The 22,252-nt window shown below is 41.8% G+C and overlaps 1 protein-coding gene across 1 annotated transcript in view; it reads left to right on the forward strand.

Moving 5' to 3' along the window:
* LOC124721602 (protein trachealess-like) overlaps window positions 1–22,252 on the forward strand; it is a 309,705-nt gene that overhangs the window by 108,960 nt on the left and 178,493 nt on the right. The window contains exon 2 of the mRNA XM_047246653.1: window positions 3,695–3,933. Coding sequence (XP_047102609.1) covers window positions 3,695–3,933 — 239 coding nt within the window. The remainder of the gene's footprint in view (window positions 1–3,694; window positions 3,934–22,252) is intronic.

The following is a 22,252-nucleotide window of genomic DNA, read 5'->3' on the forward strand; positions in this document are numbered from 1 at the left end:
CTGCATGCACACTCGTAAGCTTATACGTACCACGTTGTTCACTTGTAAATAAATTAGTTTCTAGTTTATGACTTGACTGGGGGCTCATTATCAGGCAGAATGTTGCATGTAGTAAGCTATCGTAGATGAAGAGCTACACAAAAACACAAAATTAGTTTAGAGTGTGCCTCAGGGAAATATCATAGGGTCGCTACCGTTTACCCTTCTTCTTTAGTGCTCAACGCTGAGACTGGTTTACAGCCGTGCGCCCATGTACTCTTCTGTCTGGTTTCCTCTTCATTTGCGCAAACGTAACACATCGTTCATGAATCATAATGTGCTGCATATGTGACGCCCTTTGTCGTCTGCTGTAATTGATTCCGTCAATGTAATTTTCTGTTATTGTTGTAATGATGTTATAGTATCTTGAGAGGTGCCTGATTTCCCATATACTTCTCAGCACATCTGCACTGGTAACTCTGTCTCTCCAGCTGGCCTTCGAGTAGCACCAGATCTTTGGGGCTTCTAGCTGTCTCTTCTCTTGTTTTCCTATCGTCCAAATTTCACTTCCGCACAGGGCCACACTCCAAACAAATGCTTTCATGATCCGTTGCCTTATTTTCAGACTGATGTTCTTGCTGGTGAATAAGATCTTTCTCAGATTAAGTGCAATTTGCACCGCTGTATTCTTCTCACAATTTCTTTCAGTCCTCTACCACCCCCTGTGATATTGCATTCCAAACAGTTACATTCCTTTACCGCTTCTAACTGCTCTCTTCCAATTCTCATTCTTAGAAGTACATGTTGTTCTACACTGCTTCATTCCATCACTTTACTCTATCATAGGGTTACGAAAGTAAAATTACACTAATCACAGCTCATAAAGACCCATGTAATGAGTCTTTTGATCCATGCGACTTCCAAAAATGGATATGGAAGACATACCTCTGCCACGCACTTTACATTTTAGATACAGACGCGGCTGAGACCTATATAGACATGTGAATAAACCGGAAAAGCTTTCCCCTTTTTTTATTGTGTTTGAGTTGAGATCTTGTTGGTAACGAATCCAATAAAGATACAGGGGAGGGCTGCAGTATGGGGTCTACCGTAACCTGATTGAAGGAATCATTCCGACACTCGTTTGTAGTGTTTAAGCAAAACCTCAGAGAACATAACTTAGAATGGGTAAACCAGGACTCCAATCTGGTGTCTCCGTAACATGACTCCCATGTCTCTAAACTGTTCATTACTGGGAAAAAACTATCCCAGAACAGAATCGTCAAGAAGACAATTGTCACGAGATTCATTTGATTTGTGCGGACAACATTCCTTGCTTGAGATCTTCCAGTTTCCACTTTTCCTGGAGTCAGCATACAACGGTAACTCAACACTAAAGTCACTTGAGACGCAATACGCTCTAAGATAAATAAAGCGACGCAACACGAATGAATTATCCGAATGGGACAGAAAACAATGGTTGATTTATTCAAGTGAAAGATTTTCACGAGCTGAGCAAGATAATAATGCGTTGGTTCAACTCTGGTCCTTATGCGAGCAGTTATTCGGCTTAGCACTGATTGATAGAGTCGTTGGATGTCCTCCTGAGGGATATCGTACAGAATTCTGTCCAATTGACTCGTTGGATTGTCAAAATCTCAACCTGGTTGGCGTTCCCTGATCATAATGCTCCAAATGTTCTCAATTGAGGAGAGATCCTTTGACCTCACTCGCTCAGGGATAATCTGGCAAGTACGAAGACAAGTAGTAGAAACTCTCGCTGTTTGAGGGCAGGCATTATTTTGCTGTAATGTAAGCCCAGGATGACTTGCCACGAACGGCAACTAAACGTTCCGCTGTGCTTTAAGGGTGAAGCTGATGACAACCAAAGCGGTCGTGGTATAAAAAGAAATGACGCCCGAGATCATCCCGCCCGGTTGTCGGGACGTACGGCGGGCGACAGTCAGGATGGTATCCCACAGCTATCCGGATCGTCTCCAGACACGCCTTCGGCCTGGAATCTCAGTGAGTGGAGTAGAATTGTCTTCACTGATGAGTTCGCTTCGAACTTAGCCCTGATGATCGGCGAAACCCTCTACAGTCCCTCGCAGTTTAAGGCACCCTGCATATGGCCAGTTTTCTCTCTCAAAATCCAAAGCAAATACTCTCTTCTCCCAGAAACGCTGATTTCCCTTTTCGTTTCTGAGTCAGTCACGCCACTTCCTTTTCACCTATCTTCATTAAATGTGTTTTATCGTTTTCCCCATTCTCTGCCTCTTCCACCTCTGCTCTCAAGTCCATTACTGCTAGCGCTTGTAGTTACAAATTTAGGTTCCTCTAACGCCTCTTTATTGTTGTATTTATCACGAACGATTATAAACTGTTTTTTCTATATTATAGCAACTTCCAAATTTTGTACGCTATTTGATCAAAAGTATCTCGACAACTCAGTGTAACGCGAAATTGACCAGTAAATGCAACGAAAGACATAGCCCGACAGAATAAAATAAAACCGGCAGTAATGTGTTCTCAATAAAGAAGCAGTAAGAGCTGAACTAGTCACACAGGAGGCCTCAGTGACGTTGAACCGGAACTAGTCATTGGATTGGATGTTGCCTGATTAACAAATCCATCAGTGACATTTCAACCCGTCCAAAGCTGCCAAAGTCGGCTGTTGATGGTGTGACTGTGAATTCGAAACGCTAAGGGACAACCACACTGAAACCAAGACAAGGCAGACCTCATGTGATGACGGACAGGGCCGTCGCGCATTGTGAAGGGTAGTTACATAAAATCTCATTAGATCAACGGAAGAAATCATTCGTGAGTTTCACAGTGCTACCATTAGTCGAGCTAGCACAATGGTCGTGCGTAGTGAGTTAAAAATAATGGAGTGCAGTGGTTGAGCAGCTACTGATAAGCCACACATTTCTGTAGACAATACTAAGCAACGCTTGAGATGGCGTAAGAGCGATTCCAGTGGATACTGGATGTTTGGAAATGAGTGATTTGGAGTGACGGTAATCCAACAGAAGGGTCTGGGTTTGGTGAATACCTGGAGAACGCTGTCTGCAATCAAGTGTAATGCCAGCAGCAAAGTGAGGAATAGGTGTTGTTACAATATGAGTGCGTTTTTCATGGCTAGGCTGTGCTCTCTTTATTGTGCTTAAGAAATTTTAAGTACGGAAGAATATGAGACTATATTAAAGCGTTGTGTACCGCCTACAGTAGCGCAACGCTTTGGTGACTGTGACTGAATGTATCAACATGGCATTGCACCCTGTTATAAAACTTCATCTCTGAGGCAATAGTTTGTGGACTATAACATTCCCGAAATGGTCTGATCAGCCCAGAGTCCCGATTTGATCCGAATGGACCACCTCTGGAATAAGTTGCAACGTCTAACCCCAGTATCCAACATAGCCACCTTCTCTGGTGTCGGCTCTGGAGGACGAATGAGCTGCTATTCCTCTGCAGGTATCCACAGCATAGTACAAGACGTCATAAAGGCGAAGGGTGGACACACCCCATATTAATGTCCACTAATAGGAGTCCGGTTACTTTTGATTAGATAGTGTGTATTAGATGTGACATGTAACATATTTATTGTAATGCTTGTAATATAAAATACGTAGAATACCTGCTTAGATGTAAAAGAGGACCCGATGGTCCTAGTCTTGTGAGGTTAATTAAATAAATAAATTTGTGATTGCAGCATCTTGGAGGTGCGGAAGGAGAAGAGTCGAGATGCAGCTCGCATCCGGCGCGGCAAGGAGAACTTCGAGTTCTACGAGCTGGCCAAGATGCTGCCCCTGCCCGCCGCCATTACGTCGCAGCTGGACAAGGCGTCCATCATCCGGCTGACCATTTCCTACCTCAAGCTGCGCGACTTCTCGGGCCACGGCGACCCGCCATGGAGTCGCGACGGCCCGCCGCCGAATAAAAGCGTTAAGGGTAAGTGTCTCTTTGCTTTAAAAGTCACTTCTGTTTCATCTCTTCCCTGAATATTCAGTTTCTTTCCTGGGAAATGGAGAAAGGTCACTAAGTTATCACGCCGATTTAGATACCCAGTTGTAGCACTAATCACTTCAGGTGAATGAGTGGATTATTGTCTTCAGAGTGAATTTTTCGTTTGCAGCGGAGTCATCGGTGATTCGAATCCTCCTGAGTGAATATAACAGTGTGCCAGGCAGGGCTCGAATTCGGTACGTTTGCCTTTCGCAGGCAAATGCTCTAGTGACTGAGCTATCTATGCACGACTCACGATATACCCTCCCAGCTTTACTTCCGCCAGTACCCCTGTGTTACCATCCAAACTTCATCGAAGTACTGCTGCATAACTAACAACACCAGAATTCCAAGAATGCAAGATTTTGAGCTTTCGTGCCTGAATTTCTAGATATATAGATTCTCAAATTTCTAAATTCTAATTTAAAAATAATATTGAATCCCTTGCTCAGTTCTCAAGTTATATTTCGTAGATTCGTAATAGCTTTATGATTCTTCGAATCTGTCATTTGAATATTAGGTGTACCTATAACGTACGAATTGACGTAATGATTGCTCGTGCAATGAAGTGTAATGTTGTACTTATGTTAGGTGGATGAATCTGGAATAAAAGGAAGGGAAAGAGTGAAAAACCAAAGCCTTCTCTCCATGCCACCAGGTCATCGCCCCTGTATGAGGGTCTTACCACAATCAGTAGTGCCTTCAGAACATGACATACCGTGTAGAGATTGGAATTTGACCCAAGACATTTCAACTGACTACGGTGATACAGAACTATACCTTAAAACCTCTCCTCATTTTTCTGGACACATTCTCAGAATCATTTTTTACTACAAGCCGCTACACCGATCTCAAACGCCATCGCACCATTGTAGGTTTGTAATCTCGACAGCGCAGGTTATTCGGACTTTAGTACACTTAAACGTAATTCACTTTCTCTGTCCATCAAGAAGTTATTCTCTTTTAGATACACAGATCCAGTTGACGTCACCACAGAACAAGAAGCTATAAATTTCCAGGTATCACGAGCTGTCTATAGGGCCTTATCATCGCTGTGCATCCCACCCAAGTGTCTTCTGTTATTTCATCGTAAATGCTTAAGATATAGCTGTGCGGTGCGATTTCTACGCACCTTCCCTTTTACATCATCCACATGAGAAGCAAATGTCATATTATCATCCAAGGGAATTCATAGACGTTTCTTAAACTTTGTTGTTGTTTTTTGTGGTCTTCAGTCCGAAGACTGGTTTGATGCAGCTCTTCAGACTAGTCATTCCTGAGCAACCCGGCGGGGTCAGGGATTTTCTCTGCCTCGTGATGGCTGGGTGTTGTGTGCTGTCCGTAGGTTTGTTAGGTTTAAGTAGTTCTAAGTTCTAGGGGACTGATGACCGTAGATGTTAAGTCCCATAGTGCTCAGAGCTATTTGAACCATTGAACCTGAGCAAGCCTCTCTACCTCACAATAACTACTGCAACCTGTACCAATTTAAATCTGCGGACTTTAGCCAAGCCCTGGTCTCCCTTCAATACCAAACTCACGATTCCTTAATGTCTCATAATGTGTCCTATCAACCGATCTCTTCTTTTATTTAATTTACGTCAGAAATTTCTTTTTTCACTAATTCGGTTCCGTACTTACTCATTGGTTACAAGATCTACCCATCTATTCTTCAGCATTTTTCTTCATTATCACATTTCAAAAGCTTCAATTCTCTTCTTATCTAAACTGCTTATCGCCCAAGTTTCACGTCCGTACACTCCAGACAAATAGCTTCAGAAAAGAATTCGTAACATTTAAATCTATGTTCGATGTTAACAAATTTCTCCTTTCAGAAACGCATTTGTTGCCATTGCCAGTCTACATCTGATATCCTCTCTACTTCGGCCGTCATCAGTTCTCCAGCTTCCTAAACACCAAAACTCATCTACTACTTATAGAGCCTCATTTCCAAATCTAATAACCCCATCACCGCTTGAATTAATTCGACTAAATTCCATTACTCTTGTTTCAATTTAGTAAATATTCACCTTACAGCCTCATTTCAAGACACTATCCATACCGTGTAACTGCTCTTCCAAGTCCTTTGTTGTCTCTGAAAGGATTACAGCGTCTGTTATTTCTTCTTTCTGAACTTTAATTCCTTCTCGAAATTTTTATTTGGCTTCGGTTATTGCTTGCTCAGGAGACAGATAGTGGATAGGCTACAGCCGTGTCTCACTCGCTTCTCAACTAATGCTGCTTCCATTTTATGTATTTCGAGCCTTATAACTGGAGTCCAGTTTCTGTGTAAGCTGTATTAAACTTCCGCTCCAGGTATTTTATCCCTGCCACCTCCAGAATTTCGAAGAATGTATTCCCCTCAACATTGTCAGAAGCCATTGTAAATCTAAAAATGCCATAAAAGTAGGTTTGTTTCTCTTTAGTCGTATGGTCGTTACTGCCTCGCGTGTTCCTACAGTTCTCCGGAAACCAAACTTGTCTTCCCAGAGATCGATTTCTACTAATCTTCCTGTTATTCCGTAAATAATTGGTGTCAATATGTTGCAACAACGACTGACTCACCGATGGATGTCACTAATTCTGAGGAAATGTTGTCCGTTCTAAGGGCCTTGCTTTGACTTAAGAGTTTCAGTACTCAATCAAACTCTTTTCACAATATCACACCTCCCAGGTCACCTTCACCTACTTCCTCATCCGTTTTTCGTAAAATTTTCTTCTAGCTAATTTCCCTTGTAAAGCCTCGCTGTATACTCCTTCAGCCTTTCAATTTTCCCATCTTTCCTTATTACTGCTGCTGTTTCATCTCAGATCTTGATATTCATGCAATTGCTTGTCTTTTCTACAAAGGTATCTGTAATCTTCCTTTAGGCTGTATCTACCTTTTCCCTAGTTATACTACGTGTTTCCGCAGCCTTGCTATTCGTCTTCTAGCTATTCCTTTTTAGCCATTTTACACTTTCTGCTAATCTCATTTTTGGAACATCTGTACCCCCTTTCGCCTGCTTATTTCCTATATTTTTATATTTTCTCTTTCCTTCAGTTTCAGTATGCCCTTTGTTATCTAACGATTTCTGCTAGGCCTTGTCTTTTTACCTATTTGATCCACTGATGCCTTTACTCGTTCGTCCCTCGTACTGCATTCTTTCCTCCTGTTTCAGTCACTCGTGTCTAATGCTACCTAAATAACTCTCAATAATCATTAGTTATTTCAACTTATACATGTCCTATCTCTTTAATTTTTAACCGTTTTGAAGTGTCTTAATTTTTAACTTACGTTTCATAACCAATAAATTATGATCAGAGTCCACATCTGCCTCTGGAAACGTCTTATACTTTAAAATCTTGTTTAAAAATCTGTCTTACCATTATGTAATATATTTGAAACCTACACGTGGCTTCAGGTCTCTTCCACTTATACAACCGTCTTTGATGATTCTTAAACCAAATGTTAGTGACTATTAGATTATGCTTTGTACAAAATTCTGCGACACGGGCTCCTCTTTCATTCCATACTCCAGGCAACATTCTCCCATTATTTTCCCTTATCTTCCTTTTCTTACTTTCGAATTTCAGTCCTCCATAAAAATTGCATTTTCCTCTCACATAAGAATCTGACTTAATTCTTTTTTCTCATCATACATTCGTTCATTCTCTCCATCATCTGCGGATCAAGTTAGCATATAAATTTGTACTATTGTGGTGCAAGTTGGTTTCGGGTCTGTCTTCGCTGCAATGGTGCCGTCACTAAGCTACTCACAGTGGCTGCACAGGCTTTTTGCTGTGGCTTTATGTGGGGCCGACATACGCCGCTGGTGGTCATGGAAGGTGCCGTAACGACTTTATGATACGTGAATGCCATCCTCCAGCCTATAGTGCAACCATATCGGCAGCATATTGGCGAGGCATTCGTCTTCATGGACGACAATTCGCGCCCCCATCATACACATCTTGTGAAAGACTTCCTTCAGGATAACGACATCGCTCGACTAGTGGTCAGTATGTTCTCCAGACATGAACCCTATCGTACATGCCTGGGATAGGTTGAAAAGGGCTGTTTATGGACGACGTGCCCCACCAACCACTCTGAGGGATCTACGCCGAATCGCCGTTCAGGAGTGGGACAATCTGGACCAAGATTGCCTTGATGAACTTGTAGATAGCATGCCACGACGAATACAGGCACGTATCAATGCAAAAGGATGTGCTACTGGGTAATAGAGGTACTGGTGTGTACTGCAATCTGGACCACCACTTCTGAAGGTCTCGCTGTATGGTGGTAAAACATGCAATGTGTAGTTTTCATCAGCAATAAAAAGGGCGGAAATGATGTTTATGTTGATCTTTATTCCCATTTTCTGTACAGGTCCCGCAACACTCGGAATTGAGGCGATGCAAAACTTTTTTTGATGTGTGTATGTGGAATATGGAATAGCTGGATACTGTACATGCGAATCCCAGCTTGACGGCTGCAGCAATGCATGTGAAATACCATTTAAAAATTGTAGGAGGAGCTTAAAATTGTCGTCATACAGCGTGTCCTAGGCGGAATGGTCGATAATCAGAGATATGACAGGAGTGATCATTCGAAGCAAAAAGTCTAGTAAACATCGTTTCTAAAATGCATTCCTTGAGTGCTATGAGCACTTCATCTTCGATACCATGAAATAAATCCCTTTTACTGCAAGCTGCATGCTCTTTACTTCCCATATTTTGAGAGGTGGTATTATGGACAAAAACAATACAAAATGTGCGATATACATGGGCTATGAAGTGCATACTTTAAGAGCTATCAGCACTTGTTCATCTTGGCTACTATGAAATATATCTCTTCTGCTGAACAAGTGCCGGCCGGTGTGGCCGAGTGGTTATAGAGGCTTCAGTCTGGAACCGCGCGACCGCTACGGTCACAGGTTCGAATCCTGCCTCGGGCATGGTTAGGTTTAAGTAGTTCTAAGTTCTATGGCACTGATGACCTCAGATGTTGAGTCCCATAGTGCTCAGAGCCATTTGAGCCACTTTTTTGCTGAACAAGTGTTCATAGCTTTTAAGGTACGCGTTTGAGAGCTCATGTTTAAAACGACAATTTTTTGATGAATTGATCCATAGTGCCTCCACTCAAAATACGAAGAGCGAAGAGCTTGCTATAGAAAAGATTTGTTTCACAGTATTGAAGATGAAGAAGTACTCATAGCTCTTAGGTATGCATTGTAGAGCCCATGTTTACTAGACTTTTTTGCTTCGAATGATCGTTCCTGTCATATACCTGAATATTGACCTTTCTTCTTGGAACATCCTTTATATGAATAACGGGGGGACAAACAACGATAACAGTTTTAATAAAACGCAATAATTAGTATAGTAACATCAATTTTCAGTAAAGTTACTATGACTTGAATCAAGAGCTTCTGAAAGTGGCAAAATGAACTGGAAGAAACATATTTTATCCTCCTCAGAACTTTCCATGAAGCTGAAGCTGTCTGGATACCAAATACACTGTCGGTTGGTTCTGAGTTCTGGTACACAGAGCCGAGTGATATGCGCATCAGTTTGTCCGAAATGTCTAACATACAAGATGACTAACGAAGATACATTTGCTGCCCTGTCGCGAAAGTGGCATGAATACTGTGGACCTCATACGATGGCTTCTTTTCTTGTTGGAAAACAGTTTAGGTAGTGCTTTGTTGTACTAATTTGACTTTAGTACCCAAACATGCAGGAGTGGGACAAGGAAATAGTGTTTAACCTATGGCCTACGTTGAAGGAAGGAAAATTAGGGTTGAACGTCTCGTCGACGTCGAATAGTGTACAGTCGGAGCACAAGCTCTAATTGGACAAGGACGAGGAAGGAATGACCTTTGGAAACTCGCTGAATATCTAAATCAGGATGGAACTGGAACTGAGCACTGGGCCACTATGCTGGGAATCCCAATGCAAGAGACAGCAGAAGACTACGTCTGTGTATGGAAGCAATCATTGTCGCCGAAGATAAGCCATGGTGCATGGTAGCGAATACAAAACATCTGGGGCTGACGGAAGACCCTACTGCCAAAATGGTTCCGCCTAGCTTGTATCATAATGGTGATCCCATACCGGTTAGACGGCAACTATGTTTTTGCGCAAATTGAGGTATGCCATTATAGACTAATCCCTAATGTTATGTCGCATTGTGTCCTACAGACTGTTATTAATGGACCCTGTTACAATAATAGAGTGGTCCCAACAGCAAATGCTACGTTCGGGAAGGTACCTATATCATTTATCTCTATCCTGTTGTAATTACACTAATTTTAATCGTCAATTATACTTTGGGTCACAATTATGCTTTTATTTGGGAGGAGTGAAATTCAAATACCCGTCCACGTATCTTGATTTGGATTTTCCTTGGTTTCATTAGAAAAAAGCCAGGCGAATGCTGTGAAAGTTCTTTCGATAACTACACACGCGATTCCTTCCTCTGTTTTTACCCGACTTACAAAGTGGTTCGACTCTAATGCCCCTGCTTACGGCCAGATAGTCAACGAAAAATTGGAAAAGAAGAATGAGAAACATAGATAAAATTATACGCGGGTAGATGAAATTGGGTATTATGAAATAGTCGGGTAGGCAATATGGAATACCTTGATTTCTTAACCGTCGAGTGATGCTCCCAAACAGGAGAAACATCGTCTGCTTCAAAATGTTTCAGTTATGCTATGTAACGAGCCAACTTCGTCTCCAGACATCGTGTGAGTTACGGCGCAGAAAAATTATTTTCGTAATTTGAAAAAAAATTTGGCTGTGTTTTTTTAAAATATGCTGTAGTTTTTGAAAATGTATAATAACAATTTAAACTATCAGTTTATTACGTAAAAGAGTAGTACGTCGTAATGTATCGCTCGATTTTAGGCTGTGGATAGTGTTGGTTCTATTGAAACGTTGTAAAGTCCAAGTAGCATGTCGGGCAATATGGAATACTTGCTATTCCAAAAAACCCACATTGATTGTGCAGGTAACGAAGGTTAGATTTGTGACTTACTCAAATAGATCAATGTAAAATGAATCACCTCTACTACATAAACAGATAATTGCTTCAAGAACTTTGTTTTTAATTTAATAAACGTAACACATTTGCTGTCGAATCGAATTATTTTTTCTGTTACTGATGGTTCCTTTAAGAGTTTAAATCAAGAGCAATCTCATAATTGTATTTTGTGTACATAAAAAATTTTCCACCATATTTACACGATTATCTGCACTTTTACAACCGTATTCATTATTTCCCAGAGATTCCTTATAAGCCTCCAAGTGCAACGTTTTTTTAAAACTATTTTTGGCAGTAACTTCTTTGAATTTTATTTAGAGAAATACAAACACTAATTTCCAAGCAGTTGACTTTTAGGATCAGGTGTGTTTGAGAGGTAACACTGAGTTCAGTTTGGAGATACAACTACAAAAGAAAATAGTATTCCATAACACCCGAACTTCACCTATGCAATGTGTGAAAATCTATACGTCGAGGGACATGGACACGAAACATAGCCATACTGATTTTTACAGTAAGAATAAATGACGAAAAATCGCAATTGATGACAATCTCTAATGTCTGTGAGAATAATATTCCATTAGTTTCGGGCGGTCTTGTAGATGAGATTTCAGTGACCTTTGTATTCGTTAACTAAGGTAGCGAGTGCCAAGGAATGAAGCCCCTGGTGCTACCGCTCACTCCACTGGCCGGATGCGTCCTGGTTCCTACCTCATGTCGCAAGTATGTGTGATACGAAAGGAATTAACAAGTGGCACCTGGCTTTCACGACCACCCGTGCGGAAGCAGTGCTCCGTTATTTGAGCGGGGCTGTTCGGTGAACTGTGGCGACTTATTCCACACGCATGTATGCGTCACACGCCACCTCCCTCCTCTTTAGGAATGTTCAGCGCCGCGGCGCGAATGTAGATTTGAGAGCTAACAGCTAGCGCGTGCTATTGTTACCTCCCCTACGCCCCGCTCGGGCCTTCAATTAACCGAGTTTGGCTTACAATAAGTGGCGACTAATTGCATCATCGCTGGGCAATGGAAATTGGATTTAGGTTAGCTGTGCCATCATCAGCTGCTTTCTATGATCGGATTTGCATTTCGCAGCGAAGGACGTGAGGGAGGTATTGCGGGGGACGCGAGGGCGGCGGGAATGTGACAGTCGTCAAAGAACTGCCTCCCCTCGCTAGGCCCCCACCCTGCCGGTTTAAAAACTATAATGTCATCACTGCGGCGGGGGTGTAACAGGGTTAGCTTGTTACGAGGGACAATGTTGTTAGTTATGTCTCCCTACACACGTAACTACAGCTCAGCAGGCCGCAAAGACGTGTTGTTACAGTGATTGCCACAGCCTGTGCCGAAAACTACGCTCGCTCCCGCCTTTTGCCGCGATTTTTCTCCGCGGGATATTGTGCTGTTTCCGGCACAAGTGCTTCACCGCAACTTCTCGGAGAATTTTGTTTGTCATGGCGTGCCAAGTTAATATCATTCTCTGATCTGTTAAACTCCACTTACAAATACAATCGAAAGTTCTGACAAGCAGCTACTGTAGATATCTGGAATCTTCACGCGCAATATCTCTCAAAAATCAATTGTAGATACGTTGTCATCACGCAGCAGTGGAGGACGAAAGGATGTGTAGTAATAATAAACTTGGTGTTACAGTACCGCAATTAGCTACGATTATAGGTAGGGTGCCCCCTGAAAGGGAAAAGAAAATGTAATGTTTTAATCATTTATAATCATTTTGCTGTTATAACTCGAATACCCCGTATGAAAAACTTATGGCTTTTGTTTCCCATGCTTTTAACTCAGCCGTAGAGTCGGTAATATCTGCTTACAAATTTATTCAAAAAAATGGCTCTGAGCACTATGGGACTCAATATCTTAGGCCATAAGTCGCCTAGAACTTAGAACTACTTAAACCTAACTAACCTAAGGACATCACACACACCCATGCCCGAGGCAGGATTCGAACCTGCCACCGTAGCAGCCTCGCGGTTCCGGACTGCAGCGCCAGAACCGCACGGCCACCGCGGCCGGCACAGATTTATTCACTTCATTCTGTTTTGCTGCACTTTTTCTCCTTTTAACTTTTTATTTATGGGTTTACTTAGACGAGACTAACATGAGGAGCCTCCAAAAAGTCTACGATTGAAGGCCACACTAACTCCTTGCCAACATGTTGGTGTTCATATACCCACATCGAAGTCGCGCTGGGTTGCAGATACGCTGTAGCAAGTCTCTCAAACGGAAATTTCTTGATCGCCACCTTAGATGCCTTATCGTACTTCAATGAAAACTTGAAAATTCTGAGTGAAGTAGAGCATGTGAGGATTAAAAATGGAACTGCATAGAAGCTGCCCTGCAAGAACATTAAACTCATGAATGAACTAACTGATGAGGAGATGCTGAATCGAACAGGGGAAAAAAGACATTTTTGGCGTAACGTGACTAACGAAGAGGATATACTCGTAGGATACTTCCCGAGGGATCAAGGAATCACCGATTTGATAACGGATAGAAGCGTGGGGGGGGAGTCAAATTACACTTTTCAGCTGTCTAGTTTGCAAACTTATTTTAGTTGACTACCGGTTTCGGCGATTCACTACATCATTTTCGGACCCCTGACCGACGTGTAAGAAGATTCCACCTCGGTTCTTATTAAAACAGGGGCCAGCAATACTGGTATTAGTAGATTCCTGCTTGCTATAGCTATAACTAAAGCAAACAGGAGGTATCGCTATAGCAAGCAGCAACGCGTAGCGTAGTAAATCGCCGAAACTGGTAGCCAAATAAAATAAATTTGGTAATTATATGGCTGAAAGTGTTTAATTTGACGTTCTGTATCGAACAGCCGAGCCCCGCAACCATCTCTGAAAAGATGGAAATACATAAACATAATCAGTATTATACGACATTATTATATCATATTTTTTGTTTTATTCATTACAAATGAGATTACATATGGCTGCGACTGAACATATGATTTAATCACGAGAACTTCCCCTACATTATATATATATATATATATATATATATATATATATATATATATATATATATATATATATATATATATATAATCACACAATGCGAGTGGAACTCCTTTTTTCAGGTGACTTACTTTTACACGAAATAAATATCCATGATAAGGCGTGTACTTGATCCTGAGTGAAACCAAGTGCTACCATGTATCATTTGATTTGTGCTATGTGTGCATCGGATAAGATGTATACTGTCTACATTTGACGTCGTTATTACTGGCTACATTCGTTCACACGATTAATAGACTTACAAAAACGCTAATTTCTGGGTTAGGTTAAGTTAAAATCCTGAAGATGAGAACTATACTCCTCAAATTTTTGTGTGGGTCTTTTGAATTAAATATAGTGACTGACAAGTAACTTTTAGCGAGCTTCGAGTGCAGATTTTTGTAACAGTGCTTTGATAACGCGTAAGGATTTTTCACTTCTTTCCGTACACATTCAGTTGATGTAACGGGTAAACTGTTACACAAAACTTAATGGCTCTTTTTGTTAATGCGATTCCTTAACTTTGTCCAAGAAACTTTCTACAGGTTTTTAGTGGAAATCGCACGAATCTTCTACGTCACATCGATGAGTTCCTTGTAGGTAGGTACGTTTCACAATGTGCAGTTTGGTGGTCTCGCGGTTCTGTTAAAACGGTACTAGTAACGGTATTGAATGTTGCGACGCACACGACTTATCAGTTAGACCGTTATCGCACGCTGAGTTCAAGCAGTTGTTCAGATTCGATTGCGAGCAAAATGCTTTTTATAAGGATGCTTTTTATAAGGATGCTTTAAACACTGAATCTTTCATATAGGATATTTTCTGTTTTATTTGACTAATTAACGCTTTCGTGTGTTGTGAATGGCTTAGATCAATATATTAGAACTGTCGTCATTGTCATCACCGTGACCATTATAATCATCATCTTAGTTTTCATAGCCATATACTTCATGTTTTCTGCCTTCGGGTCTGTCTAAGACTACAATTTCAGCTCCTCTTTCGTTTTTCATAGATGTCTTTGGCCTAACTGTCGATATCTCATGGTTACTTAAAAACTCCTCCAGTTTTCTTTATTTCATTCTTTGCAGATATGATCTGAATTAATGAAACTTTTAGATACAATCGAACCTGGCAGACTTGCATTTTGGGAGAACTTAATACAAGTCCCATCCATATTTAGAACTTCCGTGGTATCCCTGAATAATTTAAGGCGAATAACGGGATGATTTCTGCGAAAAAGTCACTGCCGATTTCCTTTCCCGTTCTTGTCTAAACTACTACGTCTCTAATGATCTCGTCCGTGATGGAGCGAAAGTATGAATCATTCTTCCTTCATTTCTTACCTTTCTTTTCTGTAGCCCGAATTCGACAGCTAACGTCAGGCCCATACTGAACGATAGTTGAGACTGCATTATCATGGATAATTTCGTTTGAGTCTCTATACTTTCGTTTTACTGGAATTTAGTCCTTTATATAAGTTATGAGCTTTTCTAGAACAGAAAGTCTCTTTTCGGATCTGATCCATCCTTTGGTGACGTCCTAATCAAGAATGTTTTCAGGTTACTTACTCATTTCGTTATTTCTTTCAATAAGCGAAGATAATTTATCTAATGCGCCATTAGTGATTTTCCCGCAAATCGGATTTTAAAACCCAAAGAAAGAAAGGTGCCTGAATGTAATTAATATCAGATTAGTCCAAGCTATCCAACGAGTTACTTCAAAAGTATGTTTAGAAAGGCAAGAGCGACTACGTATCTACCTCACTGCAGTCGTAACAATGATCATAATCAAACTGCTAAGATATTGCACGATTTCTACACCAAAGAGGAAACGTATCACAGTGAAATACTTAGAAACGACTACCACCATTTTATGTATAGCGGCATCGGAAGTATGTTAATTTCTTCCTGGTTAGAGTTAGTCCCGCGCAGTTCAATAATCATATATTCGTAGACAATTGGATGCTTCTGCAACAACAACAAAAAATGAAATATTTAGCAGCGAGAGCGTGTGTTGCAGTGGAGAGCGCGAGGTAACGTGGCAGAAACATACAGACTGTATGATTTCGGGCAGAGAAAAGCGTTGATATTCCATCTTAAGGATAAGTCCTTGACTGGTTCCCCATTGCATCTCGGAAGCATTCTTCATAAATTCGATTATACGAGGGGTGTCAAATACGTAATGCAACACATTTTTTTTATCGACCAGTTTCAGTTGAAAAATAGGAATTAGTTGTGGGACATGGTGGAATATTCCCGCCACAGAGCTTATAGTTTCAGAAAGTTCCGGTATGTTGCTGCGCTACACTTAGCCTCCAAAATGGCTTCTGTAACAGAAGTGCGTTCCAAGCACAGAGCCGTTACCGAGTTTCTTTAGGCGGAGAACCAGAGTACTGTAGATATGAATAGGCGCTTGCATAATGTCAGCAGAGACTTGCCAGTGAACAAAAGCACGATGAGTCGTTGGGCGAGGCGATGCCTTTATTACAACAAGGTCGCGAGAACGTATCCGATCTTCCGCGTCCCGACCGGCCGCATAAATTTACATTCACTTCTCCTGCAATGTTGGAACGTGCGGACACACTCATTCGAGATGATCGACGGCTCACAGTCAAACGCCTCGCTGCTCAACTGGACGTCTCTGTTGGTAGTGCTGACACACTCATCTACCAGAGGTGTGCCCGCTGGGTTCCACCCCACAGCCCGGATCTCACACCTTCCGACTTCCATCTGTTTGGCCCAGTGCAGCATGTACTTCGCGGGAAGTAGTACGTGGATGATGGGGACGTTACTGGTACAGAAAGACGTTGGTTCCGATGTCGCCTAGTGGTGCGGTACCGTGCCGACAAACAGGTCCTCCCAGTAAGGGAGTGTAAGGCTGTCGCCTTGAACGGAGATTATGTTGAAAAAAAGGGTTTTGTAGCCAAAAGAATGGGGAATAATGCAGTGTGTTGGAATCCTAAATAAAACGAACCTGCTTTCAGAAAAAAAGTGTTGCATTACTTATTGAACGCCCCTCGTAAGATGAAACGCTAATGTCACTTCACACGAAGTTATTTGTAGCATACGGAACTCATTCTACATGTTCTTAATATACTCTAGAACGAGCGAAATAAGAAGAATACATCATAAGTCTTCTGGAAACTGATGACTGTGTTGCCGCGAGAGTCGTAGGTGATTCAGATTATTTGGGCAGATAAGAGACTTTGCTCTTTTTCCTCAAACTGGCAGATTAACACGAAAACGAAAACTATATGAAGGGTTTAACTTGGCTTATTACGCGTTTTTATAAAACGCAAGTACCTGAACCGTTTACTTTTGTGGGACAAATGATTGCATTCTAGTGTAAAAGGGCTTTTTGTATCGGCTGTACCAATAGCTCTATGATGTGGGGGAAATCTGTGACAGAAGCAATTATGTGGCCGTCTTCTCTGGCGTGAGCAGCCGAGTGCACGCAGACTACTACTCAAAAACACATTTACATTCACAAGACACGTCGTCTGCAAAGTTTCAGAAATATACTCTTATTCGATTAAGAGGATTACCATTGGAAACTTTGTGGAATCAAAGGAGGGGAGCGCCAATCATTTAAATTAGTCCTTCGTAAGACAGTGTCTGCAAGCTTTAACAAGATTTGAGCCAATACCGGTCGGTGAATTGATGAAATCCCTATGCTTTGCGGTAATATCTACGTGGTGAGCTACTGCCGGAAGCGTATATCACAATGTTTGCTATTTTATATGACAAGAGCATACTGTTTTACGTGTGACAGCGTATGCTCGCGTGGAACTTTCACAAATAACAGACAGATTCATGGCCTGTTTACACACTGCAATTTCTATTTAAAGTGCTATTCTTACTGAAAGTAAACTCTCGTGAAATTCGAAACATAAAGCTTCAGTTACCCAGATTTGTTCTTGCAGATAAGAAATTTGTGATAATACAATACTGAACAGGATCCATTTCGTCGCCATCTATTATCGATGGGATCACTAATGTTGAAGTCCCTGTCGCCACTTTTAAGTACAGGCATGAACGACCACCACCAGGCCAATTAGTTTCATTATGTATGGTGTGCCGAGAGAAAGAACTATTCTAATACGATCGAGTTGACTCATTACAAATGACCTTTTTGACAGTAATAAATGATGCTGTTTGTTCTTGACACCTGCTGTAAACTCAAGTACTTGACATTTTTCATATTATCTGTAAATTATTTGCCATTATGTAACACTATCAACCTTATGTGGCTTATTATATTGGAATATATCCCCAATACTCTTACAAAGATCTGATTGATTAAGAAAATCTTAATATCCAACTACAGACAAATAATTGTTTCGAAACCATCAGACATTCTAGCATGTTTTTCTTATTTAACAACCCGTAAACATTTCCATCATTCCCGATGACGTTGTTGAACCTGTGTTCACTCATCTCTTATCTACACTCAGAGAGGAAAGTAATTTTGGTACTACCTGCCATTAGAATGTAATGGCTTTAAATGTAAATTGTGTTGCACGACTTTGTGAAGCAAGAAAATTAAATTAAATTCCACTACCTGGAAATACGTTTGTCAGTTGCGAACTGTAAACATTACTCACCGATTAGGCCTTAGGCCTGTTCAGAGTGGCCGACTGCTGCCCACAAAACACTACGAACAGCGATCTATAATCGTGGGAAATGTGATCAACATGTCGTCAGTCCCTTCATCCGTTATTGTCAGCATATGACTCCTGATAAGTCTACTGATTTTTAATTCAAGCAGCTCCTCTTCTGGCCTCACAAGAGATGAGTGGACCCCATACCACACCACCCTACCTCGGAAAAAAACCTGAGGAGGTAACGGGAATCGAGTCCATGTCCTTCCGCACCGAAAGCAGCGACGCTAAGCATTCGGCTACGGATTATAAAATGTTGCTTGGTAAACACACTGAATTGGATAGTTCGCGAAGTTCAGTGAAGTTCGTGAAATTCAGTGAAACTTTCCAGGAGGTGGTGAAGTACGCTTGTACCGTGAAAGTCTCATTAGTCAATGATGCGAGAAGCCACGACGCAATATGCAAGACGTAGCCTAATTAGGTTAGTATATGGTGACAAAACGGGACTACAGAATTAAACGGCATCGCAGCAATTAGTAACGGAGCAAGATCTTAATGGAACATGCATAGGGAAGAAAATCAGTGATGCCTCTTTAGGACCACTCGTCTAGGCGAATGCCTGCAGTCATTTGTGGGAAGCGCAGACAATCTACATCCAGAAGTCTGACGGCGATATGAGCATCATCCCCAATGAATATGTCTCGTAACCATCTTATTTTGCCACTTCACTCTGTAACTCGTTTATTTGCACAAGAAATTGGGCATTAAACGATGGATTTGTAGCTACTTAGTGTTACTGATAATTAATCCTATATTCAGCGTCTGCGTCAAAATGCTCACGGCCATTACGTGAAATTTCTAACAGGGCCTGCTGCCTGCTGAAAAGTAATGCCTCCAAATTTTTTATGTGAATACGTATTTGCAGTCTTCTGCATCTAGAAGGTTCCGAATTGTAGCATTTAACATGGCAGTATGTAATGCAACCATGTCGGTGAGTGAGAAACAACGTGCTGTAATCGAGTTTCGAATTCAAAGAGTTTTTCCACAGACGTAACGCCCTCTCCTGCAGCATAATGCCAGGCCACACATGAGCGCTGCGACATCTGCAACAATCCGACGTCTTGCGTTCACTGTCATCGATCACCCTCCTACAGTCTCGACTTGGCCCCATCTGAATTTCATCCCTTTTACAAAACAAAAAGAACACTTTCAAGAACTCCACTTTGATAGTGATGAAGCGGTACAAGCAGAGGAGAGGTTGAGGCTCCGCAACAAAGTCAAACATTCTATAGTGACGGTATCAACAAACTTGTCTCTCGTTGGGAGAAATGTGTTCCTCGCCAAGGCGACTATATTGAGAAATAAATATGTAGACACGAAGAATAAAGATACAGATGTTAGTAATGTTTTTTTTTTTAAATTTAAAAGACCTTAGGATTTTTGACGTAAGAAATTCGGAGACGTTACTTTTAATCACGTCGTGGTACTGATATTGTTGCTATCGCAGCAGAGGACGGAAGTGGAATTACTTTTTGTCAGTCGAGCTAGAGTTTGTACTTACATTGCGGCGTTTCTGTGCTCTTTTCCCGTTGGCAGCTGACGACAGACGGTGAAGGTCAACGACTGGCAAGAGCGCGTCTCCTACCCCTGAACTCGCCTTCCGGCCGTACAATTATCTTTGGTGGTGAAGGCCGAAGACGTCCAGGGAGGGCGAGCTGCTGACCGCAGCGGCCAGCGATAATCCGATAAAGTTAGTTTGTTCTAGCCCCTGGTTAACCTCCACCACCGGTGGGGGAATTACAACGTCTTAAAGAGAGCGAACAATCGCCACGCCCTGGCTGCACAGCGCTCTTCGCTGCGGTGAGTCGTGGCTACTTCGATACGTCCAAGGCCGAATCCGCTATCACATACATAAGCACCGAACTCCAGTCACTTTAACAGCTTTTCAGCGACTAACGTTCCTGAAATTCGCTATTGGGCAAGTACTCTGGCATCCAAAAACAGAAATTTTGACGATAGCTGTGGAAATATATGCAACAAAGCCCTTATAGCAGCAGGCCGGCCGAAGTGGCCGAGCGGTTCTAGGTGCTACAGTCTGAAACCGCGCGACTGCTACGTTCGCAGGTTCGAATCCTGCCTCGGGCATGGATGTGTGTGATGTCCTTAGGTTAGTTAGGTTTAACTAGTTCTAAGTTCTAGGGGACTGATGACCTCAGAAGTTAAGTCCCATAGTGCTCAGAGCCATTTGAACCATTTGAACCTTAAAGCAGCAAAACTTGTTATCATGGTAACAGTAACACATCTAATATTCTTAACACTCATTCGTATACGTTTCTTGAAAAAGTCGTCAAATAATGTACAGGGATACGAAAACGCAGCCCCACACATCATTCGGAATCGCGCATGCATTACAGGTCAAGTTGTTATCTACGGGATTTTCCAATTCTGTTACCTGGTGGATTCCACGGGGTCACATTTCTTACCAGGTGTTAAATGGTAGGATAAACGGAATAACTGGAAGTAAAACCGACACAAACAGAGGTTGCCTAGACTCTCCTTTTGTTTCAAAGGCCGCGGCGTAGTTTTAAAACATCAATTCACAAAGCGGTGTGGAGCCGTGTTTAAAACGCTGGACCCTGTGAACATGGTTTCAATCTCCATGCGGCCATCCAGATTTACGTTTTCCGCGATTTCCCTCAATCCATGCACGCTCTTCTACTCCTCCCTTTATTGCCTCTTTATACGAAATAATCACTATATCACAAACTGTAAGATAGACTTTAAGCAGCGGATGATTGTCACTTTCACTGTCCTCCACCAGCTGGAATCAGATTTATGTAATTTCCTTTAATGAGTCGCCATTCAATGTACAAACTGATTTGTATATCTTACTGATTTGAAGAAATGGGGAGTCTTCCACCATTGGCGAAACATCATTGAGACGCATCAGTATCGTCGTCATAGCATAATGATAAACATACGAGGCAAATTCATTGAAAGCTGTGCAGCTCCGAGGGATGATTCAACACCGAAGGTGCGGTTTTCTCAGTTTCCTTGTTGTGTTGTAATGCACAGTTTCAGTCATTTACTATTTGACTCCACTTCCGTACTCTGTAACTGGTTTCCGTCTTTCACCTGAGAAGCTGTTTCATACCAGTATACTACTTTGTGGTGCCTGACATCGTTCAGATCTGTATTTTGTTACTGGGAAGACATACCGGAATCCTGGCTCCGATGGTGGAGCAGGCAGTGTGGGCAGCGTCGAGAAATAAGGGAGTCAGATAAGGCTGAGGAGATGGGTACTAATTATTCGAGAAAAGTCATTTAAAATTAAGCGAGGGTTGTGTGAAAGATGTTCATCTGAAAGTCTTGCAACAAACTCAGCTTCCTGTTCTACCTCCATGCATTACCTACTTGACAACTGTATTCCGACTTTAGCAACCTACAGTTAGCCTGGTATACAGCCTATCTACGGGTAACTGCTATGGCCCTACTTGACACAAAAAACTGTTACTTTAATTAACTAACTACTTCTGTTCACTATTTCGGTACAAAGGGAAAAATTGCTCTTACGTATCTACATCTACATCCATACTTCGCAAGCCACCTGACGGTGTGTGG

The sequence above is a fragment of the Schistocerca piceifrons genome, chromosome X, assembly GCF_021461385.2.
Source record: "Schistocerca piceifrons isolate TAMUIC-IGC-003096 chromosome X, iqSchPice1.1, whole genome shotgun sequence".
NCBI lineage: Eukaryota > Metazoa > Arthropoda > Insecta > Orthoptera > Acrididae > Schistocerca > Schistocerca piceifrons.